The sequence below is a fragment of the Gossypium arboreum genome, chromosome 13, assembly GCF_025698485.1.
Source record: "Gossypium arboreum isolate Shixiya-1 chromosome 13, ASM2569848v2, whole genome shotgun sequence".
Taxonomy (NCBI): domain Eukaryota; kingdom Viridiplantae; phylum Streptophyta; class Magnoliopsida; order Malvales; family Malvaceae; genus Gossypium; species Gossypium arboreum.
This window is the reverse complement of record NC_069082.1, coordinates 128,384,831-128,412,357: the sequence shown is the minus strand read 5'-3', so window position 1 is coordinate 128,412,357 and position 27,527 is coordinate 128,384,831. Positions and strand designations below refer to the sequence as shown.

Below are 27,527 nucleotides of genomic sequence, written 5' to 3'. Positions count from 1 at the left end.
CAAATTTGTTATTAAGCCTTTAAACAATCAAGTTGGGTATGACATATGTTATATTTTTACAACAATTTGACTAAGGTCTTACTCTATGGAGAGTATAGACAATTTAAAAGGACAAAAGTAAATTTTATAATTATATTAATTTATAAAATTATTTTTAATTCACCAAGCGACTTAACACTCCCTACCCGTGTAAATAAAAATAGTGTTTTAATTTAAGTATAAATATGCTTCATGTCATGTAATTAAAAATTTGGATTTAATTTATGGTCTTTACAATTAAACAAATGTAATTTCATGTTAAATTTGAGCTTAATAGTTAAACTGACAAAAGAGCATAATTAATACGATAAAAGGACTCAATTAAAACGTTTTTTAGGATCAATCTAGAATTAAATCTATTGTTTGAAGACTTATGATAGAATTAACCAAAAAAATATTAACATTAAGGTTTTTCAAATCAAACCATGTTTCTAAAACATGATTTCAAGTCAAAAGCAATAGTAAAAAAGGACTTTTTTTTTTTTTTAATCAAACCATGTTTTTTATAGTGAGATTTTAACACAAGTCAAAACGTCGAAGTTCTGATAACACGTTTTAACGTCAATGATAAATAAACTTTTGGTCACTTGAATTTTAGCTAAGTTTTTTATTACACAAAAGGCTTGAAATACATGATTTTTTTAATGGTAAAAGTACCATAGATACCCCTATATTAAGAGTTTAAGATGGCATATTATCCTATTTACTAAAAAATGAGCAAGTTAGTTCTTGCACATTAAATTAAAAAGCAAATTAGTTTTTTCAATTAAATTTTTTTTATCCATTTCTATTATTAAAAACTGGTATGGCTAACAAAATAATTAAATTATTACACAAGGACCAATTTTAACACTAAGAAATGGATGAAATTCTTAACAAAAAGACCAATTTGTTCTTTGACCTAGCATATAAGGACTAATTTACTCATTTTTTTAGTAGAGAGAACAAGATGCAATTCAACTCCTAATATAAGGACTTTTATAGTACTTTTACCAGATTTTTATTTATTTATTCAATGGAATTGGCAAAAGAAATCATATATGTGGCTGCTAATCTCTTCTGGTTTTTCCATGTTAATGAAATGACTGACACCTTTCATTACCACCACTTGCTCCAAAGATGGCACATCTTCTTTGAACCCACCATTGTGAATGTATTCTTTCATCCCTGCCATACCATAAACCAAATCCTTATCACCTACAATGAACTTGGCTGGTGTTTTGATCTTACTACCCACCCATGGTCCCAAGAGCTCCCAATTCCTGCCAACAAAACAAAACACATCCAAAATACAATCTCAACATCACCTACTCAACAAACAAATTTATCAATATTGCTATTTTGGATTCGACTTCATATGGATTTGAAACTTGGATTTTTTGAGTTAGGACATTACGTGTTTGGATCAGCATTGGGTTAGTTAGGGTTATTTGTTCGAATCATTTAGCATGAGTTGTCTTTTTGACCATGTTGGATTTGGATTGTTTTAAGTCTGAGTCATTTTAGTTTTAAGATTTTTAATATTTACAGTAAATTTGAATTGAGTCGAGCTTGAATTTGGATTGATCTGATTGAGCTTGAATCAGAATTGACAAGTCTAACCTTATCCAACACTATGAGAACAAAGAAAAAGCTTATAGGTGCACAAACTTGAATAATTATCGGTAAAATAACCATGGAGGTTTAAGAGTCAGATTGCATTTTATCACTTCTACTAAAAAAAAGTACAAATTAATCCTTGCATGTCAATTTAAAGAGCAATTTGGTCCTTTTTTATAAAAATTTCATCGTACGGTTAAAAACCGGTATGGTAGACAAAAAAATCAAACGGTGATATGTAGCATGCCTCATATATCTCATTCTGACATACAAGAATCTATTTTTAACAATAGAAATAGATGAAACTTTTAGCAGAATGACCGTTTTGCTCTTTAATTTAACGTATAATGATTAATTTTCTTTTTTTCATTAGAAGAGATAAAATACAATTTCACTCTTAATATAGGGAACTCTACCCTATAATACTTTTACCAACAATTATCCCATATATATACGTACACATACCTGCCAAGGTTTCTGTAATAGTTGATTGGACAAGTGAAGCCAGTTTTCTGGAATACAGTGACATAGTAATTGGCTTCTTCCTCAGTCAACCAAGAAGGCAATGTAATCGGTTCATCTAATGGACGTTTGAATAGTTTCCCTTTTGGCAACAAAACTGGAAAATCACACAAATATTCCTTCACAACTCTCTCCACTCCAACCTCTGCAAATTCACCTTCTATTTCTCCATATTCCTGTAATTATATTCATATACGTATACATACATGTATACATCAAACAGTCTTCTCAGTTCCAATAAGAAAACCTTGCCAAATCCAATGCAAAATCGAATTGAAATCCGGGATTTAAATTATTGTCGTGGATGCAGATATCATAACTAAGATAAGGAAAAAAAAATCGAAATAACAAATAAGAACTTTGTATGCAACTTGTATTCTTCATAATTCTACTTGAAATCTTGTATAAAACCTCACTAAACTCGGGATTTAAATTGTGGTTGCCGATATGGACACATAGTTAGTGAAGATAAACATTGACTCCATAGCTGAAACAGTTGAAATCTAGAGGGAGTACATATACATGGTTTAATATAATTCTTAGTCTCTAAACTTGATGATTAAGTCCATTTTGGTATTTGTATATTTTTCTGAAGTTCACTTTGGTACTTGAATTTTACAACTAAGTTCATTTTGATCATTAAATTTAGATTTCATCAAAATTTTGTTGATATGACACTCTGAAGAGTGTCAAGTCACATTTGACAAATTTAAAAATTAAAATAGACTTAATTGACAAGTTTAGGTATTAAAATGGATCAAAACAAATATAAGTACCAAAATAAACCTAATTATTAAATTCAAGGACTAAAAGTTATATTAATTCTCTCTATATATATAAAACCTGGACATATCTAATGTAAAATTAGATTCGGGATTTAAATTACGGTTGCGAAAAAACGATTTATAAATCTAAGGTGTTCGATAATCAAACTAGACTTAGATGACAAGTTTAGGAATAAAAGTGAAAAAGAAAACAAATACCAAAATCAACCTAATTACAAAATTCAAGTGCTAAAGAATCCTCGTCAAATCTAGCGATAACATAGATTCTATAGAAAAAAAAAGGTCAAAACCGTAAAATAACTATTTCTGTATCTAAGGTGTTTGATAAAATTACCTGAAATCTAGATATGTAATAATCGTCGCCGTAATTAGCTTTCCGGACATCAACGGGCTTAATTTCCCGATCAAACCTTCTAAACGGCACACTTAAATTCACCAAAGCTTTCACTTTATCAGGCCTAAACAGACACAATAACCAAGCCATGTAAGCTCCCCAGTCATGCCCAACAACAAACACCTTGCCTACATCCGGATCCAATACGTCTATCAGCTCCACCAAATCGCCGATTATGTGGAAACAAGTGTAACTCTCGACTGAGTCGGGAGCATCCGAGTCACCGTAGCCTCTCAAATCGGGAGCAATGGCTCGGTAACCCATGGAAGATAAAGCGAGGATTTGGTGACGCCATGAATACCAAAGCTCAGGGAAGCCATGGAGGAAAAGGATGACTGGACCTTCACCTTTTTCAGCTATGTGAATGTTTATGCCATTCACTTTAATCATTCGGTGCTCTATCCCTTCCATTGTTATTGCTTAATTCTTGTAAATACCTTGAGTTTTCTGGTTTTCTACATCGTCTTCTTCGTGTGTTCTTTTTATAGTACTGATAATACGATGGAAGAAACTATATATTATAATAACGAGTAAACTATTCACCTCACCATTAATTTTCTTTTTATTAACTCAATTTAAAATTTTTGGAGTGACGTAAATTTCGAATCGAATCGAATCGAATATATTTGTTCAAGTTAAATTTAAAAAAAAAACTTTTAACTTTTTGTAACCACTGTTACCCGTAATTAAATTTATTATTAACTTTCATCACCTCATAATTTATTTATTAATATTTTATATACTGGGTTAGCTTCTTTGCTTACTAGTTGCTTCAATTATCTTCGATTCTTATCATTATGCATTTTGAAATTAAAAATATATTAAATATAAAAATATAAATTTTAATAAAAATTATTTTAAAGATAAAATGTAAAATTGATACCAACATAAAAATTTTAACATAGATATTTTATGACATCATAAATAATTCAATTTTAATATAAACATTCAATATGATTAAAAGTTCAATAATATAAACAGTATAAAATGTTAAATTTAATTTAATAATATAAATAGTATATATAAATAAAATGACCTCAATTAAATTACATCCGAAATAACAATCTTATGGATATCACTAGGATAATTCATATCAAAATTCAAGTTACAACACTATATATAAATAAAACTATTATTATTTGAGTTTAGGGATTTTTTTGGATGATTTTGATTTTTGATTTGGGGTAAAGGGTGTGAAGTAAAATTTTTGGGGGTTTTTGAAAGTAAAATTTTGAAGGGAAAATATTAAAAAAAAAAATTAAGGGGGGAGTGGGATGGGTTTAGGGTAGATGGGGGTGGGATAGAAGATGAGTAAAAGTTTTGAGGGTTTTTGGAGAGTAAAATTTTTGGGGAAAGTAAATTTTTAGAGGGAAAATATTTTAAAAAAAATTGGGAAGAAATGAGTTTGGGGTAGATTGGAGGTGGGTTGAGATGAGAGGGGAGTAAAAGTTTTGAGGATTTTTGGAGAGTAAAATTTTTGGGGAAAATATTTTTAAAAAATTGGGAAGAAATGAATTTGGGGTAGATGGGGGGTGGGTTGGGATGAGAGGGGGTAAAAGTTTTGAGGGAAGGTGGGAATGAGTAAAAATTTTGTAGAAAAAGTAAAAATATTTGGGGATTTGGGGTAAAAAAGTAAAATATTATAGTTTGATATTCAGTTTATTTGAATTATTCAAGTTATTTGAATTCGAAAATTCAACTTGATTCGAACTCAAAATTCAAAAAAAATTTAAATAACTCGATTCGTTTAACTCAAAATTTAGATTTTTTTTTCGATTTGTTCGAGTCGAATCGAGTTTTGCTCTCCCCTACACCGACTATTACATTTGGTTAAATTGTACTATTAGTCCTATAGTTTGCAAAAGTTAAGAATTTAATCCATATACTTTAATTTGGTTATTTTTAGTCCTATACTTTTCAAGCTTTAAAATTTTAATCATCACCAAGCATAACTGTTAATTTCATTAAGTTTTACTATTTCCAATATCTAACAAGTTGAATATTATCATATATGCAATGTTATGTCAGCTTGTTATTTTCACGTATTACTCATAAAATCCAATTAATAGATTAATGATTGTCATTAGCATCAATATTAAAATTTCAAAATTCGAAAGGTATAGGGGATTAGAATGGTCTAATTGGAAAATATGGATTAAATCTACAACTATATGCATAGTACAAGGCTAGTATTTGAATTTAACCAAACAAATTCAACTATTATGGTTTGAGTCATGACTAAAAATTTCAAGATTTGAAAAGTATAGAGACTACAATTGATCATTTAGAAAGGTATAAGGATTAAAATTGATTAAATTAAAGTATAGGGGCTAAATTCATAACTTTTGCAAAGTATAGGATTGATAGAAAATTTTAACCATTAAATTTTGTCTTTTTTGTCAATATCTAGCTAACGTAAAAATAGAAACACTAGAAAAATTATGATAGTTAGGTGACCAAAAAAGACAAAATTCAATAATTGGGTGTTCATTTTGTAACTTTGATAGTTTGTTGACCACAAAAATTTTGACTAAGATGACAATTTTATAATTTTTCGTAGTTGGTGACCAGAAAAGAAATTTACAATAGTTGGGTGACAATTAATGTAGTATACCCTATGATTATTAGGCTTAATTCAATAAGCAAACCTCAAATTATACCTTTTTTCTAATTAAGGACCTAAATTTTTTTAGGGTCAAACTAATATTTAAACTATAATTCCATAACCATTACGACCCTACATCATCATTTTCATAAAATTAAAAATATATTTTAAATTAAATTAAGTTATTTTTATTTTCATTCTCTCTCTACTCTTTTTTTCTCTCTCTCAATTTTTCATGTTTTTTCATTGTTTTCTTTTCTTCACCCTTCCCCCACATTTTTTTCTACACTCTACTCAAGGCACTTCCGTGAATAGCTTTAATTGACTCTAAGCTGTTAGATTGAATTACAACCTTGGCATCACCTCTTCGCTAGATGAGTTTTAGGTCATCAAGAATGCCCCAAAGTTCCGCATTAAGGATCGAGCAATTACCTACGCACATGTTGTAACTTAGGATCTACTCTCCATTTTTGTCGTGCAACACTCCCCCTGCAACTGTAGCCCCGAAGTCCACTCAAACGGTACCATCTATGTTGAGGTAAGTCCACTCTCTTGCAAATGGTTCTCTACGGGTCAATTCGATTTCAACGTCCGAAACCTGTTTAATTGCCAAGGAGAAATGCTTGGCCCAAGACACCAAGGTTTTAATTATCTCCTCTGGGCTCCACAATTTTCCTTGAAAAATGAAGAGGTTACGATTCTTCCATAGGTGCCAAACCAATAAACCAAAGAGGTACACCCAGTTTTCCCCATCATGGGAACTTAGGTTAACCCGTAGATTAAGAGACAACCAATCTTGCAAAGTGTTAGATAAAAAGTTAAATTGTTGGGTTTATTTTTTATACAATACTTAAAATTACCCATAGTTTGTCACCAACCCTTAAATAAGGGGATAATGTATTTCAGTGCACTTAAACTCATATCCTCTTATATTGGCAACAATATCAATACCAACTGAACTAAAACTCAATCAGCAATGTATTTTGATATTTATATTCCTTAAATTTGTTAATCCTTGAGAATGAGATACCTTTGAATTCGGACTTTACTTGCCACGTAGCCCAATTTTACTATGTGTTAGCAAAAAGAATCAACTAAGCCTAACAAAGGGACTTGGAAACAATTATACCTTTTTGTAGATCTTAAAAGCAAAAATAATATAAGTTTTATTCAAAAGCGTGAATCGGTTAGATTCCCAATGATTGTCTCCCTATTCTACCATCTTCTCTGGTGTTCTTATAATTTTCCCAGAAAACCCAATTATCTTACATCAAATAACACCAATAAATCAACGCCACCACGAATTTCAAACCAAAAGGGAAAAAACAAAGCCGTCCTTTTTGATGATTCAAAGAACACCTTAATCAAAGGAAAGTTGTTTTTTCTGAGTCCTTCACCCATCATTTTCCTCTTTCTTTTTTTTTTAATTTAAATTTTCATTTTAAATAATTAAATCAAATATTTATTATTTTAGTATAAATTATAAAACAAGTTTAAATGAAAAAAAAATTATTTTAGGAGGGTCGGAGCTTTGCCAACTTTGGTGGCATGAATATTTCTTTTTAAAAATAGCATGAAGTATGGCGGGCTATAGACATGCTCCCTAGCTGAAAAGTGGGAGGGTTTAGGTAAACATATAGGCCTGAAAAATAGAATTGGGAAAAAAACAAGACCCATTTAGAAAATGGGACAAGCCTCGAGTAAGGCCTTTTTTGCCTGAGCCCAGACCGGCCCGAATATGTAAAAAAAATGTAGTTTTTTTTTGCTATTTTCTTCATGTTTTTTTTCACTATTTTGCTACTATTTTACTATTATGTTGCTACTATTTTATTGTTATTGTATTATTTTATTGTTATTGTATAACTTTTATTTTATTTTTAATTTTGTTATTATATTAAAGGCATTTACTTGTTAAGTTGTAGCTATTTTAGTATTAATCATTGAGAATGAGATACCTTTGAATTCTGACTTTACTTGCCACGTAGCCCAATTTTACTATGTGTTAGCAAAAAGAATCAACTAAGTCTAACAAAGGGACTTGGAAACAATTATACCTTTTTGTAAATCTTAAAAGCAAAAATAATAAAAGTTTTATTCAAAAGCGTGAATCGGTTAGATTCCCAATGATTGTCTCCCTATTCTACCATCTTCTCTGGTGTTCTTATAATTTTCCCAAAAAACCCAATTATCGTACATCAAATAACACCAATAAATCAACGCCACCACGAATTTCAAACCAAAAGGAAAAAAACAAAGCCACCATTTTTGACGATTCAAAGAACACCTTAATCAAAGGAAAGTTGTTTTTTTCTGAGTCCTTCACCTATCATTTTCCTCTTTTTTTTTAATTTAAATTTTCATTTTAAATAATTAAATCAAATATTTATTATTTTAGTATAAATTATAAAACGAGTTTAAATGAAAAAAAATATTTTAGGAGGGTCGGAGCTTTGCCAACCTCGGTGGCATGAATATTTCTTTTTAAAAATAGCATGAAGTATAGCAGGTTATAGACTTACTCCCTGGCTGAAAAGTGGGAGGGTTTAGGTAAACATATAGGCCCAAAAAATAGAATTGGAAAAAAACAAGGCCCATTTAGAAAATGGGACGAGCCTCGAGTAAGGCCTTTTTTGCCTGAGCCCAGACCGGCCCGAATATGTAAAAAAAAATGTAGTTTTTTTTGTTGCTATTTTGTTGTTTTTTTTTCACTATTTTGCTACTATTTTACTATTATGTTGCTACTATTTTATTGTTATTGTATAACTTTTGTTTTATTTTTAATTTTGTTACTATTTTAGAGGCATTTACTTGTTAAGTTGTAGCTATTTTTGTAACACCCCTCGCCCACATCCGACGCCGGGACGGGGTTCGAGGTGCTACTTGACTTTTACTAACACTTCCATACTAAACAGGGCCATGAAATCCCAAATAATTAAAAACTTTTATTTTCACATACAATCTGTCCCATATACGGGCTTACGAGGCCCAAAACATACATCCGGAGTGGTTCGGGACCCAACCGAGAACTCATGAAAAATTTAGAAAATGTAACAGCCCGATTTTGGGCCTAGTCGGAACAGTAGTTTTGGGACCACTATTCCGAGGCTAGAGAAAATTAATTTAGTATTATTTTGTGTTATAATATAATTTTATAAGTGCATGTAAATTTTGGTAAGTTAATTTTAGCGATTTCTAGTCCAATTTCGAAAAAGGACTAAATCGCGTAAAAGGTAAAAGTTGAGTTTTAATACCTAAAGGTGTTAAATTGCCTTGTATTTTAAATTGGGGGTCTTTAAAGTGAAATTAGGCCATTTAAAGAGTGATGGCCGGCCATGAGACAAGGAATGAAATGGTCAAACATGTTAGGTAAGTGTTGGGTGACTTATTTGACAAATAAGTAATACAATAAAGAAAAGAAAATATCATCTTCTCTCCACCAAAAAAAATGGCAGCAAAGAAAGGGTTTAGAAGCTGGAAACTTTCAGCAAAGAAACTCCCTTTATAGTAAGTGATTTTAATGCTTTTTCTTGATGATTTTTACATTTTTGGAACTCCTAAAGCATGAGCTTTCATATGAGGGGTCTATTTTGCAAAATGATGAAGAGTCTAGGGTTTTGCCATGAGAGTAAATGTGTTGTTTGCTGTGTTTTTATGGAAGATTATGAGTCCTAGTTGTCTAATAAACAACTTTTGTGAAAGAAATTGCATGAAAACACCTTAAAAAGGGCTAGATTGCTAAGTTGTAAAATGAGTTGTAAATGTGTGAAATAGTTGAAATTATGAGTTGCTATAGTTATGAAAATGGTTCATCTAGACTCAAGGAGTAAAGAAATGTGATAAAAATTATTTTACGAGCCTAGGGGTAATTTGGTAATTTTGGCAAAATATAGGGGCAAAATTGTAAAAATTGCCCAAGTGTGTCAATGGACTAATTTGATCAGTACATTGTTTTAATAAGTTGAATGTGATATTTTAGATGATGAAAATCGAGATTTGGACCTAGAACGGAAAGAAATCGATTAAGGGATAATTACGTCTTTTTTTTCACCTTTGTGGTATCGAGGTAAGTTCATGTGTAAATAATGTAGCATAATTGTTATTTTTAAGTTATTGATGTTAAATATATGATATGCTGATTTTATCATGAAATATATGCTTTAATGGTTATTTTGAATAAGATGCAAGTTATGTGTATTATCATTAAATATAAAGTGCTCTTGAGTATTGGTTTGGTATTTTACGGAAGATGGCAAGGATATGTGTTGAGGAAAATCCCGTTTGAATCTTAGGAATAGATTAGGATACAAGTGATATGTCACTAGGATGGTTGAGCATCCGAACTCGTTGAGTTGAGTCCGAGTTCACTTATGGATGCGAATGTTCGAACTCGTTGAGTTGAGTCCGAGTTCGTGAGATGTAACTAAGCATCCGAGCTCGTTGAGTTGAGTCCAAGTTCACTTATGGATGCGAACGCCCGAGTTCACTTATGGGCGGGTTACATGGTAGCTTGGCTACATATGTGGCACTTATGTGCAAACTTTCCATGTATCCGAATTATATTCCGATGTGTTCAACGGGTAAAATTCTACTCAAATGGAAGGATACTCGAGATGAAAGGGACGTATTGGTAAATGTTGTGAAATGGATACTTTGAACAGGTATGTACTTAACCCTCGGGTTGAAAACTCGACATAACAACAATATGGTAAGATGGTAAATGAAAATGTGATATGAATGTCTCGGTGATGATTATACAAACGATGTTGTATTAATTTTGTGAACAATGATCATGAATGAGTAATTTAGCCTTGACAGATTTGAGTTACTGCAGTAGTGTAACTTTGAAAATACACTAAAAATAGTGGAAAATGAGTTAGAGGCAGAATAAAATATGGGATTAAAGCTTAATGAGTCTATTTTCACATGAAAGAAACAGGGGAAGAAAAAGAATTCCATATTATGTGATATTTGAATTCTTGTGAAACAGGGTCTGAATGAATTCGAGATCCCCTATTCTGACTTTAGAAATTCACCAAAAATTGTAAAAAAATTATTAAGAGTCATACCTTACATGCATGGATTACTTATTGAGTCTATTTTTAGGGGAAATAAACAACATGGTCGTTGGAATTTTGTACAGGGAGAAATTCGGTTTGTAGTGCACAGGGGTCAGAGTGGTCATACCCTGAAACAAGGGAGAATTTAACTAATAAACTGTACTAATTGGCCCAACCAAAAATTCTAGAAAAAAATTAGTAACTATACATATGAGTCTAGTTTCAAGATAAATATACGAGAACATTATTCGAGTCTTGTACTATGAGATAATTGAACTTTAGTACAGAAGGGTTGGAACTGTCAGACAGTGAATCAGGGGTAACTTTGAGGAATAAACTGTACTATTTGGCTTAACCAAAAATTCTGAAAATTTTATGGAAGAAAGGAAAATAAGTCTAGTTTCATTTAAAATTAACGGAACTTAATTCGGAGTTTCGTAGCTCTAGATATAAATAATTTAGTGACCATTGCTCAGAAAGACAGCTTGTAGTGAACTTGAGAATATGTTGTAAACATTGATAAAACAAGTTAATGAGTGCTTATTGTTTTCATATGAACTTACTAAGCGAAAGCTTACACCCCCTCTTCTTTCCCATATTTTCTAGAGTTTCCAGGTTAGCTCGGGTTGGAGGCCGTCAGAGATATTATCACACTGTCAAGCTAACGCTATTGGTGTATTGATTTCAAGTACTTTGAGCCTATGGCATGTATAGGAGTTTAAATATTAGAGTATGTGATATGGCTTTAACCATATGTATTGGCCTATTTTGATTATGGGGTTGTAAATCTATTTTAATTATGCATGTCATGATTATGGCAATTTCACATGCAATAGATATCATAGATTTTACTCACATCTTTTTCACATTCTTACTATAATCATTATAAACTCATCACATAACACCATAGCACATGCATGCATAATTAAAATAGATTTACAACCCCATAATCAAAATAGGCCAATACATATGGTTAAAGCATATCACATACTCCAATATTTAAACTCCTATACATGCCATAGGCTCAAAGTACTTGAAATCACTACACCAATAGCGTTAGCTTGACAGTGTGATAATATCTCTGACGGCCTCCAACCCGAGCTAACTTGGAAACTCTAGAAAACATGGGAAAGAAGAGGGGGGGTAAGCTTTCGCTTAGTAAGTTCATATGAAAACAATAAGCACTCATTAACTTGTTTTATCAATGTTTACAACATATTCTCAAGTTCACTACAAGCAGTCTTTCTGAGCAATAGTCACTAAATTATTTATATCTAGAGCTACGAAACTCCAAATTAAGTTCCGTTAATTTTACATGAAACTAGACTTATTTTCCTTTCTTCCATAAAATTTTAAGAATTTTTGGTTAAGCCAAATAGTACAGTTTATTCCTCAAAGTTACCCCTGATTCACTGTCTGATAGTTCTGACCCTTCTGTACTAAAGTTCAATTATCTCATAGTACAAGACTCGAATAATGTTCTCGTATATTTCTCTTGAAACTATACTCATATGTATACTTACTAATTTTTTTCTAGAATTTTTGGTTGGGCCAATTAATACAGTTTATTAGTTAAATTCTCCCTTGTTTCAGGGTATGACCACTCTGACCCCTGTGCACTACAAACCGAATTTCTCCCTGTACGAAATTCCAACGACCATGGCGTTTATTTTCTCTAAAAATAGACTCAATAAGGAATCCATGCATGTAAGGTATGACTCTTAATAATTTTTTTACAATTTTTGGTGAATTTCTAAAGTCAAAACAGGGGATCTCGAATTCATTCAGACCCTGTTTCACAAGAATTCAAATATCACACAATATGGAATTCTTTTTCTTCCCCTATTTCTTTAATGTGAAAATAGACTCATTGAGATTTAATCCCATATATTATTCTGCCTCTAACTCATTTTCCACTATTTTTAGTGTATTTTCAAAGTTACACTACTGCAGTAACTCAAATCTGTCAAGGCTAAATTACTCATTCATGATCATTGTTCACAAAATTAATACAACATCGTTTGTATAATCATCACCGAGACATTCATATCACATTTTCATTTACCATCTTACCATATTGTTGTTATGTCGAGTTTTCAACCCGAGGGTTAAGTACATACCTGTTCAAAGTATCTATTTCACAACATTTACCAATACGTCCCTTTCATCTCGAGTATTCTTCCATTTGAGTAGAATTTTACCCGTTGAATACATCGGAATATAATTCGGATACATGGAAAGTTTGCACATAAGTGCCACATATGTAGCCAAGCTACCATGTAACCCGCCCATAAGTGAACTCGGACTCAACTCAACGAGCTCGGGCATTCGCATCCATAAGTGAACTTGGACTCTACTCAACGAGCTCGAATGCCTAGTTACATCTCACGAACTCGGACTCAACTCAACGAGTTTGAACATTCGCATCCATAAGTGAACTCGGACTCAACTCAACGAGTTCGGATGCTCAACCATCCAAGTGACATGTCACTTGTATCCTAATCTATTCCTAAGGTTCAAACGGGATTTTCTTTGAACACATATCCTTGCCATCTTCCGTAAAATACCGAAACCAATACTCGGTAGCACTTTATATTTAATGATAATACACATAACTTGCATTTTATTCAAAATAACCACAAAGCATATATTTCATGATAAAATCAGCATATCATATATTTAGCATCAATAACTTAAAAATAACAATTATGCTACATTATTTACACATGAACTTAACTCGATACCACAAAGGTGAAAAAAAAGACGTAATTATCCCTTAATCGATTTCTTTCCGTCCTAGGTCCAAATCTCGATTTTCATCATCTAAAATATCACATTCAACTTATTAAAATAATGTACTGATCAAATTAGTCCATTGACACACTTGGGCAAATTTTTACAATTTTGCCCCTATATTTTGCCAAAATTACCAAATTACCCCTAGGCTCGTAAAATAATTTTTATCACATTTCTTTACTCCTTGAGTCTAAATGAACCATTTTCATAACTATAGCAACTCATAATTTCAACTATTTCACACATTTACAACTCATTTTACAACCTAACAATCTAGCCCTTTTTAAGGTGTTTTCATGCAATTTCTTTCACAAAAGTTGTTTATTAGACAACTAGGACTCATAATCTTCCATAAAAACACAGCAAACAACACATTTACTCTCATGGCAAAACCCTAGACTCTTCATCATTTTGCAAAATAGACCCCTCATATGAAAGCTCATGCTTTAGGAGTTCCAAAAATGTAAAAATCATCAAGAAAAAGCATTAAAATCACTTACTATAAAGGGAGTTTCTTTACTGAAAGTTTCCAGCTTCTAAACCCTTTCTTTGCTGCCATTTTTTTCGGTGGAGAGAAGATGAAGAAAAGATGATATTTTCTTTTCTTTATTTTATTACTTATTTGTCAAAAAGTCACCCAACACTTACCTAACAGGTTTGACCATTTCATTCCTTGTCTCATGGCCGGCCATCACTCTTTAAATGGCCTAATTTCACTTTAAAGACCCCCAATTTAAAATACAAAGCAATTTAACACCTTTAGGTATTAAAACTCAACTTTTACCTTTTACGTAATTTAGTACTTTTTCGAAATTGGACTAGAAATCGCTAAAATTAACTTACCAAAATTTACATGCACTTATAAAATTATATTATAACACAAAATAATACTAAAATAATTTTCTCTGGCCTCGGAATAGTGGTCCCAAAACTACTGTTCCGACTAGGCCCAAAATCGGGCTGTTACAATTTTAGTATTATTTAAGTAACATATATATATTTTTAATGTTTTTAGTATTTTTATGTATTATATATTTTTTTAAAAAATTTATATAAAAAATAATATAAAAATATTAATATGAGTCGGGTTCTGGTTTTAACATTTTTATCCGGACTGGACTTGGACAAAAATTTAGGCCCTTTTTTGTCTGGGCCTAACAAACGGGCCTAATAGTTTGGTTGGGTCAGGCCCATGAACACCTCTAACATGCTATCATCTTTAAAAATTTAACATATTAATCAATATTTATTTTTAAAAAATAATAATTTGACTGTTTTTAAAATATTGTGGGCCAAATTTAGCTCAAAAATATAATAACAGCCAAATTGAGAATATATACACACGTTAAGAGCTAAATTTATCATTATATCAAAATTAAAAATGATTAAGAGAAAAAGATTTAATATATAATTTGGTAACTGAATTTTACACTTTTTTTCAAATGTGTTACCCGTGTTATTTTGGTCTAGTATGATATCCATATTTGATAAAATTATATATATATTTTGCTCTTAAAAATAACTGTGTTAACTTTTTAGTATTTAGTTTGAGTTTTAACGTTGATTTGAAAAAAGTTAATTGTCGATATTATTATGTTTGAACTTTTATTATTTTGTTAATAGAATAAATTTAGTATTGATTGTGAATTTGTTTAATTTTAAATTTTATTTGTCAAATATAATTTAATGAATGTGGTTTAATTCGAGATTTTAGAGTTTATTTGTTAATTATGAATTTTCATGAAATCAATTCTAAAACCTATATTAAACACTTAAACACTAAAAAGTTAACATCCTAAATTTTAGGTATCAAATGTATAAATTTAATATATCATCGAAAAATAACACAGGCACTCCAAACTAGTTTTGACTTTTGGGATAATAACATATTTAACCCCTGAACTTTATTGATTTTTTTTTCACATTGCAAAGGAAAGGACTTTTTATTTTTCTTTTTGTTATTTGGGTTCAATGAAACTGTGTAAAGAAGTCATAAATGTATTGGTTGATCTCGTCTGGTTTCTCCATGTTGATGAAATGGCCAACACCTTCCATCACCACCACTTGCTGCAGAGATGGCACATCTTCTTGGAACCCACCATTGTGAATGTAATCTTTCATACCAGGCACACCATAAACCAGATCCTTATCCCCCATTATGAACTTGGCTGGTGTTTTGATCTTACTGCCCACCCATGGTTTCAATAGTTCCCAGTTTCTGCCATCAAAACCCAACACCCCAAAACATCAACACTGCTTACGACCCAAAATTTTATATATACATACATGTGTATATATACACACATACCTGTTAAGGTTTCTGTAGAAGTTCAGTGGACCAGTGAAACCAGTTTTCTGGAATTTGGTGACATAGTAACTGGCTTCTTCCTCAGATAACCAAAAAGGCAATGTAATTGCTTCATCTAATGGACGTTTAAATAGTTTCCCTTTTGGCAATAATACTGGAAAATCACTCAAATATTCCTTCACAACTCTCTCCACTCCAATCTCTGCAAATTCACCTTCTATTTCTCCATATTCCTGTAATCATATACATATATTCATACTGTTCATAAAAATGAGCACGTATAATTCCTAACAGTTCGATCTAACTACAAGAAATAAGTTACCTGAAATCTAGACATGTAATGATCACTGCCATAATAAGATATCCAGAAATCAACAGGCTTGATTTCCCGATGAAACCTCAAAAACGGCACACTCAAATTCACCAATGCTTTCACTTTATCGGGCCTAAACATACACAAATACCATCCTAGTATGGCTCCCCAGTCATGCCCTACCACAAACACCTTCCCTTCATCCGGATCCACCACGTTTATCAACTCCACTAGATCGCCGATTATGTGGAAACAAGTGTAACTGTCGACTGAGTCGGGAACATCCGAGTCGCCGTAGCCTCTCAAATCGGGAGCAACGGCTCGGTAACCCATGGAAGATAAAGCGAGGATTTGGTGACGCCATGAATACCAAAGCTCAGGGAAGCCATGGAGGAAAAGGATGACTGGACCTTCACCTTTTTCAGCTATGTGAATGTTTGTGCCATTCACTTTAACCATTCGGTGCTCTATCCCTTCCATTGTTATTGCTTAATTCTCGTAAATACCTTGATTTTTCTGGTTTTCTACATCGTCTTCTTCGTGTGTTCTTTTTATAGTACGGATGGTACGATGACTGTCACCTCACTATGAATTTTCTTCCGTCACCCAACCACGCCAACTATTAATTTTTGTTAAATTTTATTATTAGTCCCTGTAGTTTTAAAAGTTATGAATTTAATTCATGTACTTTAATTTTATTATTTTTTAGTCCTTATACTTTTCAATTTTTAAAATATCAATTATCACCTACTATAATTTCTCAATTCGTTAAGTTATACTATTTTCCAAAATCTAATGCACTGAATATTGTCATATGTATTGTGCCATGTCAATTTGTTATTTTCACATATTACTCACTAAAAATTCAGTTAATAGATTAACGATTTCCATTTGCATCAATATTAAATTTTCAAAATTCAAAAGGTGTACGACTTAGAATGATCTAATTGGAGAATATTGATTAAATCTATAACTATATGCATGGTACAAGGCTAGTATTTGAATTTAACTAAACAAATTCAACTGTTATGTTTTGGGCCAGGACTAAAATTTCAAAATTTGAAATGTACATGGACTACAAATGATCAATTAAAAAAGTACAACGATTGAAATTGATGAAGTATAGGGACTAAAATCCATAACTTTTTCAAAGTACAATGACTAATTGTAGAATTTAACCATTAGATTTTATCTTTTTTTGTCACTAATTAGCTGACATAAAAATAGAAACACCCGAAAATTTAAGATAGTTGGGTGACAAAAAAAATTCAATAATTTGATGATCATTTTGTAACTTTTGATAGTTTGATGACAAAAAAAAATTTGACTAAAATGACAATTTTGTGACTTTCTGTAATTGGTGACCACAAAAGAAATTTACAGTAGTTAGACAACAACTAGTGTAATTTACCCTATAATCATAAGGCTTAAATCATAATTTATACCTTTTTATAATTAGATACATAAAATAACACGTAAACTATAATTCCGTAACCATTATGGTCCATACATCATCATTTGCATAAAATTAAAATTAAAATTAAAATTAAAAATATAAATTAAATTATTTTTATTTTCATTCTCTTTTCATTTTCTTCTTCTTCTTCTTCTTCTTTTTTTTCCCATTTTTCATTTTTCTTTTCTATTTTTTTCTTTTGTGCACTCTTCCCCACATTATTTTCACTTTTTTTTTCTTGTTCCTTTCCTTTAAATTTGGGTTCCGAACTATAATTCCCCAAATTTTATGGTTCAATCAGTGGCACTGTTCCAAGATGCGTTACTCTAAACTTTAGAGGAAATTTATAAATATGAGTATTTTATAGTTAAAAATGTGATATCAAAAATTTGATAAAAAAGTTGAATAATGTTAATAATTGAACTTGATTTTTAAATCTAAAAAGTGGAGGAGCTAAATTCTAGAAAATAAAAGTACAGGAATTGAATTTCAAATTTATAAAAAGTACATTGACTCATTGCATATTTTAACATTTATACTATAAAACATTTATTATTAATATATTTATAATTGTAATAAATATTTATTATTAAACTATTAATATTGAATACTTTTTAATAATATATGAAGAATATTATTTAAAATTTTATTATTAAAATAAAAATAATATATTAAAAACAATAGTTTTTATATGATTAGATATAGATAATTAAATATGTATCTTTAATAATATTAAAATGATAATATTTTATTATTTTTAAATATTTTAAAAATATTTTATATTAATATAATAATATTAAGCTTGATTTACGTCAATTTTCATATAAAATAAAATTATCTATAAATGAGTTATTTTTAGGAAAATAACTTATTTTCTGTTGATTTATATATCATTTTGGTTGAGTAAATTATTTTCATAAAACAAATACATAAAAATACATAAAATATTTTTAGTAAAACAAATGGACTCATAATTTCTATAAAACCCAATTATCTTACATAGAAAATAAAATAAATATATATATATATATATATATATATATTATATATAACACCAATAAATCAAAGCCACCCTTTTGACGAATCAAAGAATACGTTAATAGAAGGAAAGTTGTTTTTTCTGAGTCCTTTACCCAGCATTTTCCTTGTTTTCTTCGGAATTTTTCTTTCATAGATTTAAATAAAATTTTATTATTTCAATTTAAATTATAAATGTACTTAAATGAAAAAATATATATTTTAAGAGAGTCGGAACGCTGTCAACTCCCGTAGCTTTGTCACGACACGCTACCTCAAAAATAAATTATAGAAAAAATAAAGAGTAACAAATTAAAATAAATTAGAAACTGAAAACGAACAGTACCTAGACAATCTGATCAATTCTTAACTAAAAATAACTTTACCCTAGCCTAATAAATGGACACTCCCAACACCAAAACGTCAGATAATAAAAACTCAGGAGCTCATTCCCAAAACATTTCCTTTCTGGAAACCAAATCTTGTTTTCTTCTGGGAATTGAATCGGTCTCCAATAACCTTTAAACCACAATTTCTACCTTTGGTTTTGGCCTTCATATTTTCTTCACTGTCCTCGACGATCTAAGCTCAGACAACAACTGGCTTCCGATCTGTAAATACCTAGGGTTAATTTGATGATGCTATCCCCCAACGATCCTTATCCACCACCTCCACTGCAAACTCCGACAGTCATTCAAGAAGATGAGTATTTCTCTCCCCTTTAAATCCTTCAGTTGCCAAGAGATGAGCCACTTGATTTCCTTACGACAAGTCTTTAATTATTAAAATAGCTAAAATCGCACTCAAATCATAAAACAAAACAAAAAATTATTTATTAACCAAATTGATAAATTCATTAAATTATACTATTTTTCAAAATCTGGTGCGCTGAATATTATCATATGTGTAGTGCCATGTCAATTTGTTATTTCCACATATTACTCACTAAAAATCATTTTAATGGATTAACGATTTCCATTTGCATCAATATTAAAATTTCAAATTTCAAAAGGTATAAAGGCTTAGAATGATTTAATTGGAGAATATGGATCAAATCTATAACTGTATGCCTGGTACAAGGCTAGTAATTGAATTTAACCAAACAAATTCAACTGTTATGGTTTGGGTCAGGACTAGAATTTCAAATTTTGAAAAGTACATGAACTACAAATGATCAATTAGAAAAGTACAACGATTGAAATTGATGAAATTATAGGGACTAAAATCCATAACTTTTTCAAAGCACAATGACTAATTGTAGAATTTAACCATTAAATTTTATCTTTTTTGTCACTAATTAGCTGACGTAAAAATGAAAACACCTGAAAATCATGATAACTGGGTGACCAAAAAAGAAAAAAATTAATAGTTGGGTGATCATTTTGTAACTTTTGATAGTTTGATGACCAAAAAAGAAATTGACTAAGATGACAATTTTGTAACTTTCCCTAATTAATGACCACAAAAGAAATTTACAATAATTGGGCAACAACTAGCATAATTTACCCTATAATCATAAGGTTTAATTCATAAATTATACCTTTTTTTTTTGTCAAACTAATACGTAAACTATAATTCCGTAACCATTATGGTCCCTACATCATCATTCACAGAAAATTAAAATTAAAATATTTTTATTTTCATTCTCTCTCTACTCTTTACTCTATTTTTCTTTTTTCTTCTTCAAACCATCCATGTTTTTTCTTTTTCTTTTTTTTCCTCTTTTCCATGTTTTTTCCACTGTTTTCTTTTCTGTACTCTTCCCCACATTATTTTCACTTTTTTTTTCTTTTCCTTTAAATTTGGGTTCCCAACTATAATTCCCAAAATTTTATGGTTCACTAAATGACACTGTTCTAAGACGCGTTGCTCTAACCTTTAGAGGAAATCTATAAATGGGAGTACTTTTTAGTTAAAAATGTAATATAAAAAAATTGATTAAAAATTGAAAAATATTAATAATTGGACTTGATTTTCAAATCTGAAAAGTGGAGGACTAAATTCTAGAAAATAAAAGTACAAGGGTTGAATTTCAAATTTATGAAAAGTATATAGACTTATGACATATTTTAACATTTATACTACAAAATATTTATTATTAATATATTTATAATTGTAATAAAATTGAACACTTTTCAATAATATATGAAGAGTACTATTTAAATTTTTATTAAAATAAAAATAATATATTAGAAATAATAATATATTATATGATTAGATACAGGAAATTAAATATGTATCTTTAATAATATTGAAAATTATACTATTTTATATTAATATTTTATTAACTTTAAATATTTTTAATTAATATAATAATATTAAGCTTGACTTAAGTTAATTTTTATATAAAAATAAAGTTATTTATAAATAAACTATTTTTCAAAAATGACTAATGTTTCTCAAGAGAATAGATCATCTTACCGGACAAATAACTTATTTTCTATTAACTTATATGTTATCTTCCGTTAAATAAATTAATCTTCATAAAACAAACACATGAAAATACATAAAATATTTTTCAGTGAAATAAATAGACTCATAATTTCTATAAAACACAATTATCTTACATAAAAATAAAAGAATATATATATATATATATATATATATATATATATATATATATATACACCAATAAATCAAAGCCACCACAAATTTCAAACCAAAAGGAAAAATACAGCCACCCTTTTGACAAATCAAAAAGACTGTTTTTAAGTCCTTCACCCAGCATTTTCCTTGTTTTCTTTGGAATTTTTTTTTATAGATTTAAATCAAAATTTTATTATTTTAATATAAATTATAAATAAACTTAAATAAAAAAAATTATTTTAAGAGAGTCAGAATCCTGTCAACCCTCGTACTTTCACCACTACACGTTGCCTCAAAAATAGATTATAGGAAAAATAAATAGTAACAAACCAATACAAATTAGAAACTGAAAACAAACAGTACTTAGACAACCTTACTACTTCTTAACTAAAAGTAACTTTACCTGTGTCAAAACTATTTTTTGTGTTTTAAAACAGGGATCCAATTATCTTACATAAAAAATAAAAGAATATATATATATATATAACACCAATAAATCAAAGCCACCACAAATTTCAAACCAAAAGGAAAAACACAGCCACCCTTTTTGACAAATCAAAGAAGACGTTTTTTTAAGTCCTTCACCCAGCATTTTCCTTGTTTTCTTTGGAATTTTTCTTTTATAGATTTAAATCAAAATTTTATTATTTTAATATAAATTATAAATAAACTTAAATAAAAAATTTATTTTAAGAGAGTCGAATCCTGTCAACCTCGTACCTTCACCACTACACGTTGCCTCGAAAATAGATTATAGGAAAAATAAATAGTAACAAACTAATACAAATTAGAAACTGAAAACAAACAAAGACTTAGACAACCCGACTACTTCTTAACTAAAAGTAACTTTACCGTGTCGAAACCATTTTTGTGTTTTAAAACAGGATCCAATTATCTTACATAAAAATAAAAGAATATATATATATATATATATATATATATATATATATATATATATATATATATATATATATACACCAATAAATCAAAGCCACCACAAATTTCAAACCAAAAGGAAAAACACAGCCACCCTTTTTGACAAATCAAAGAAGACGTTTTTGAGTCCTTCACCCAGCATTTTCCTTGTTTTCTTTGGAATTTTTTTTTTATAGATTTAAATCAAAATTTTATTATTTCAATATAAATTATAAATAGACTTAAATAAAAAAATTATTTTAAGAGAGTCATAATTCTATCAACTCTCGTACCTTCACCACTACACGTTGCCTCGAAAATAGATTATAGGAAAAATAAATAGTAACAAACCAATACAAATTAGAAACTGAAAACAAACAGTACTTAGACAACCTGACTACTTCTTAACTAAATGTAACTTTACCTGTGTCGAAACCATTTTTTGTGTTTTAAAACAGGGATCCAATTATCTTACATAAAAAATAAAAGAATATATATATATATATATATATATATATATATATATAACACCAATAAATCAAAGCCACCACAAATTTCAAACCAAAAGGAAAAACACAGCCACCCTTTTTGACAAATCAAAGAAGACGTTGTTTTTTGAGTCCTTCACCCAGCATTTTCCTTGTTTTCTTTGGAATTTTTTTTTTATAGATTTAAATCAAAATTTTATTATTTCAATATAAATTATAAATAGACTTAAATAAAAAAATTATTTTAAGAGAGTCAGAATCCTGTCAACCCTTGTACCTTCACCACTACACGTTGCCTCGAAAATAGATTATAGGAAAAATAAATAGTAACAAACCAATACAAATTAGAAACTGAAAACAAACAGTACTTAGACAACCTGACTACTTCTTAACTAAAAGTAACTTTACCAGTGTCGAAACCATTTTTTTGTTTTAAAATGGGGATTCAATTTTTGAAAATAAATCGTAGAGTCGCCATCAATCTTTTGTTTAGGTGTGATTGGTTCACCTGATAAAATATTTTATTCTATTTAAATCAATTTTGGCCAACGTAAATTTGAGAAAACGGGTTCGGGAGCCGATTATGTATGAAGAAGGATTAGCACCCTCAATACGCCCAAAATTGGTACCAAATTGATTAAATACTGTCCTTATGTCTGAGATTTGAAACTATTTTTGAAAAATGATTCTTTAAAAAATTTGAATAGCTCAAGTTGGTCGCCAAAATTATCTTGTTTCAAAGGAGTGCAGCATCATATCCAACACGATAGGACACGATACTTTATTCCCTTGAGAACACTATAAATCTGGGCTTCCAAAAATTTATACCCCGAAAATTACAAAAAGATGTCCGATTATTTAGTCCAACGAAAAACCGGAACCCAGCACGGTAAGGCACAATTCTTCAAACTTCCAAACGTTGAGCATTGCTTTGTTTTAGGATTTAGAAAATATGAGTGAAATTCAAAAGGGACGTTCGATTATTTTGAACAAACGGAAAATTACTACCCCGCACGATAGGGCACAATTCTCCGAATTGCCAAGCATCGAGCATTTCCTTTGTTCTAAAGAAAATTTTTAAAGACATGAATGAAATACCGAAGGAATATTCAATCGTTTCGAACAAATGGGAAATTGCAACCCAGCACGGTAGGGCACGATTTCCCGAATTGCCAAACATTGAATATTACCTTCGTTTTAAGGAATTTTTAAACAAATAATTATAAAACCAGCTTGAAATGCACTAATTTGACTTAAAATAAAATGAAATAATTAATTTTAAAGAGTTAGAAATTATAGAGTGATATTTGTTAACCGGAAATGAAATAAAAACACGAGATAATATACATGTATGAGTTACTATGATTGATGAATGGAGATAAGATAATTCGTTTAATCAACTAACAAGATAACAATCAAATTCCACCAATCTAAAAATATTATCAATTTCCTAATCATGGATGAAGAATAATCAATATGATAGCTGTAGGACCAAATTTAAAACAAACCCAAAGCCCAACAGATTACCCAAAACCTAACCCACATCTCTCAGCCCAATACACAAAACATAGAGCCAACCCAACACCCTAGCAGCAGAAGGAAATCGGCGCCGCAAGCTTCGAGTCCAAGTAGAGTACGACGCGCGCCAAGCTTCCGAATCGTGCTCTACTTCATGCCACGCTCCCACGCCTCCGAGATATCTGCAAGGGCAAACAACAGTAGAAGATTTTCATTTTATTTCTAGGCTATAAAAAGCCATTGAAAACACTGTAATGGGGGGTTCTTTTTTTGGGGATTTTTTTTCCTTTCGATTTTTTTCACAGACTACAGCAGAGAATACACATAAGCAAGTGATAGCAATAAAAGAGATCAAAAACTCAGAAGGTTGTTTTTTGATTCTTTCTCGTTTCGCATTTTTCCCTTTTTGCTTTTTCTTTACTTTGCAATTTGTTTTTTTAAAATAAAAATCAGAAGTAACGAAGCTTACCTGGGTTCGCCGTGGATCGGCACTAGAGGCGATGGCATGGAAGTGCCGATGACCCTCCATTTGCGGCGCTTCGGGTTGAAATCCTAGTAGAGATTTAGGTGGGGGGTGTTATTTTCTTTTTCTAAAAATGGCAGAGAAAATGAAGGGTGGGGTTTTGCTGAAGAAATGCCATTCAATGGCTTTTGTCTTTTAATTGGCAAATGAAAAGCACCGTTTGGTGCTAGACCCACACACTTTGATTCAAGATGGGGAATTTATGCGTTGAGCCCCCCCTTTGTGCCAGTGGTCAATTGGGCCCTATTTATGCTTTCTTTGATTATTTAAATTTATTCCTAGAACTTGCGTGTTATTCCAGTTTAGTCCACGTCTAGGTGAAGCGCTTTGGGACTTGGGGAATTTGCATTTTTGGTTCCTTCTTGTTTGTGCGTATCTAGTTCAAGTCCTTGATTTTGTTTTAATAATTCAATTTGTTTAAAACTATCCTCTAGATTTCGCTTTTGTTTCGATGGAGGTTTTTTTTAAATTTTGTATGATTTTACATTTAAATAGCTCTTATGTGTTATTATACATATATAATTTATGATAAAATTAGCTCTGTGTCAAATAGATTATTGCTTTCATATTATTCTATATAAATGTTCTCTTTATATTTATTATATATATATATTTTCCCTCTTAAATTTATTATACGTATCCCCCCTTTTTTATTCATGTATAATTGGTTTCTTTGGGGATCCTATTTTGATTGTATATTTTGTTTGTTTTAAATACCTCCATATTTTTCATATTATTTATTTTTAATCTTTTATGCATATGTATTATTTTTTCCCTTATTTTTTATTTTGATACAGTTCAAGCTTTCATTCAAATTATTTACTTTGTAATATTTATTTTAAAATTCATTTGTACATTACTATATGATATATTATTTCTTTTATTTTTCCCTATTTATTTTTTTAAAATTCTTATATTTATTACCTATTTAAAATTTTCTTATAGTTTATATAGTTATATTTCCAAATTTTATTTTTCCTATTATTTATTTTATTTTATTTTATTTTAAAAATTTGTTATATTTTATTTGAGTGATTTATTTGAAACTTCTTTTAAAATTGGTTTCTTATGCATTTCCTATTATTTTACATTATTCATGAGATGTTATTGCCACGCGTTTTATTCCTTATGTTATCAAGCTATTTTTTTTTTATAAAAATACATTTAATTTACTTATTACATTTCATTTGAAATTTTCAAAATAAAGGCAATGTTCGGTATTTAAAGAATTCGAAGAATCGAGCCCTAACATACTGGGTTTCGCTTTCTTTGTTTGTTTTGCATATTCGAGTATCCTCTTAAGGCTAAAACGCACGTTTTAAAGGCAAGCTCACAATTGAGGGTCAAAAATGTTGTGCCCTAACGTACTGGATGTAATGTTTTACCTTGAGGTGAGATGGTCTTTAATACACATTTGACTTACCTAAATGTTTTAAAAGCCAATAAAAGGAGGATCGCATTTTGAACTCTGTCCAAATCTTTAATTTTCGACATTAAGACACTAGATAATCAATCAAGTACCAATTTTGGGCGTGTCGAGGGTGCTAATCCTTCCTCGTACGTAATCGACTCCCGAGCCCATTTTCTCAAACTTAGCAGACCAAAAAGAATTATTGTTTTAATAGGCCCAAATGTTTTATTAAAACGATTGATTTTAAGGTGGCCCAATCTCACCTTGGAAAAGATTGGTGGCGACTCCCAATTTTCGTTTTCAAAAGTCGATTCCCATTTTCAAAAAAACGGTTTAAACAGCTTGGCGACTCCACTGGGGAGTTCAGAGAGTCGAGCTGTAAATTGATTGTTTTCTATCTTATTGTCAAAAATTGGAAATTTGGTTTTTAAATCTACGATCCTCTCATTGTATTTTCTATGTTTTTGTCAGTTTTTATCATGTGGGTTTTACTTTATTTGTCGAGTCTTTCGATATATTTTTGCATCATTTTGCATGACCGTTGTGGTCGCACCTTTTAAGTGGGAGTGAGAAACTATGCTTTCGTGAGGTTTTCACCTCCGCATGGGCTAGGGGATCGCTTACGGAATACATCTGTACTTATGTCTTCGTGAGGTTTTCACCTCACGCAGGCATAAGGAAATGTATTCCCAGAGTTTAACTTGATCCATATGAACCTATAATGGGCGAGGTCGAGGAATCTGCGGTTCAGGTACCTTTACTCTAGAACTAAACCATATATAGTGAGCTGTAGGAACCTGTTAGGTAGAATTACACCTAGCCCTAGTGGTTTCCCGAATAGGCGTTTGATAATTTCTTGATTGCTTTGATTTATATTCTTACGCATGATTCTGACTTGTGCTTTTACTTCTTTCTTTAATAGAGTTTGCATATCATTTTCATCATAAAAGGAGGTGTCGATATACGGTTAGGTTACTAATAGAAAGTTTTGCCATGAAGAATGAATTCCTTGATAAAGTGAAAGACAACGCGTTTGTCCAAAGATGGTCGGAGAATGCAAAGTTAGAGAAAGGTGACAGTTTGACAAAGGAGTGCACGTCAGAGTTATGGGACTTTACTCGCATTAGTGTGGTTCAGAACGATCTTCAGGAGTTGAAAGAATTATGGAGTCACTGGGATGATGAGATGAAGTAGT

The 27,527-nt window shown here is 30.4% G+C and overlaps 2 protein-coding genes and 3 long non-coding RNA genes across 5 annotated transcripts; 1 reads left to right on the top strand and 4 right to left on the bottom strand.

Moving 5' to 3' along the window:
• Positions 1–883: 883 nt before the first annotated feature.
• Positions 884–3,892, bottom strand: LOC108449909 (uncharacterized). Its single transcript, XM_017747287.2, has 3 exons — positions 3,280–3,892; positions 2,104–2,336; positions 884–1,301 (listed from the first exon to the last, which is right to left on the bottom strand). The coding sequence occupies exons 1-3, from the start codon at positions 3,748–3,750 to the stop codon at positions 1,052–1,054; spliced, it is 954 nt and encodes a 317-aa protein (XP_017602776.1). The 5' UTR covers positions 3,751–3,892; the 3' UTR covers positions 884–1,051.
• Positions 3,893–9,291: 5,399 nt separating this feature from the next.
• On the top strand, positions 9,292–11,856 carry LOC128286668 (uncharacterized). The gene is made up of 3 exons (XR_008277288.1): positions 9,292–9,448; positions 9,921–10,007; positions 11,608–11,856. It is a non-coding gene; the product is annotated as an uncharacterized LOC128286668 (long non-coding RNA).
• Positions 11,857–11,860: 4 nt separating this feature from the next.
• On the bottom strand, positions 11,861–14,471 carry LOC128286667 (uncharacterized). Its single transcript, XR_008277287.1, has 2 exons — positions 14,298–14,471; positions 11,861–12,116 (listed from the first exon to the last, which is right to left on the bottom strand). It is a non-coding gene; the product is annotated as an uncharacterized LOC128286667 (long non-coding RNA).
• Positions 14,472–15,597: 1,126 nt separating this feature from the next.
• Positions 15,598–17,019, bottom strand: LOC108449908 (uncharacterized). The gene is made up of 3 exons (XM_017747286.2): positions 16,428–17,019; positions 16,106–16,338; positions 15,598–16,015 (listed from the first exon to the last, which is right to left on the bottom strand). The coding sequence occupies exons 1-3, from the start codon at positions 16,896–16,898 to the stop codon at positions 15,766–15,768; spliced, it is 954 nt and encodes a 317-aa protein (XP_017602775.1). The 5' UTR covers positions 16,899–17,019; the 3' UTR covers positions 15,598–15,765.
• A 7,205-nt stretch (positions 17,020–24,224) lies between these two features.
• LOC108452346 (uncharacterized) lies at positions 24,225–25,114 on the bottom strand. Its single transcript, XR_001866376.2, has 2 exons — positions 24,868–25,114; positions 24,225–24,580 (listed from the first exon to the last, which is right to left on the bottom strand). It is a non-coding gene; the product is annotated as an uncharacterized LOC108452346 (long non-coding RNA).
• Between the last annotated feature and the right edge of the window lie 2,413 nt (positions 25,115–27,527).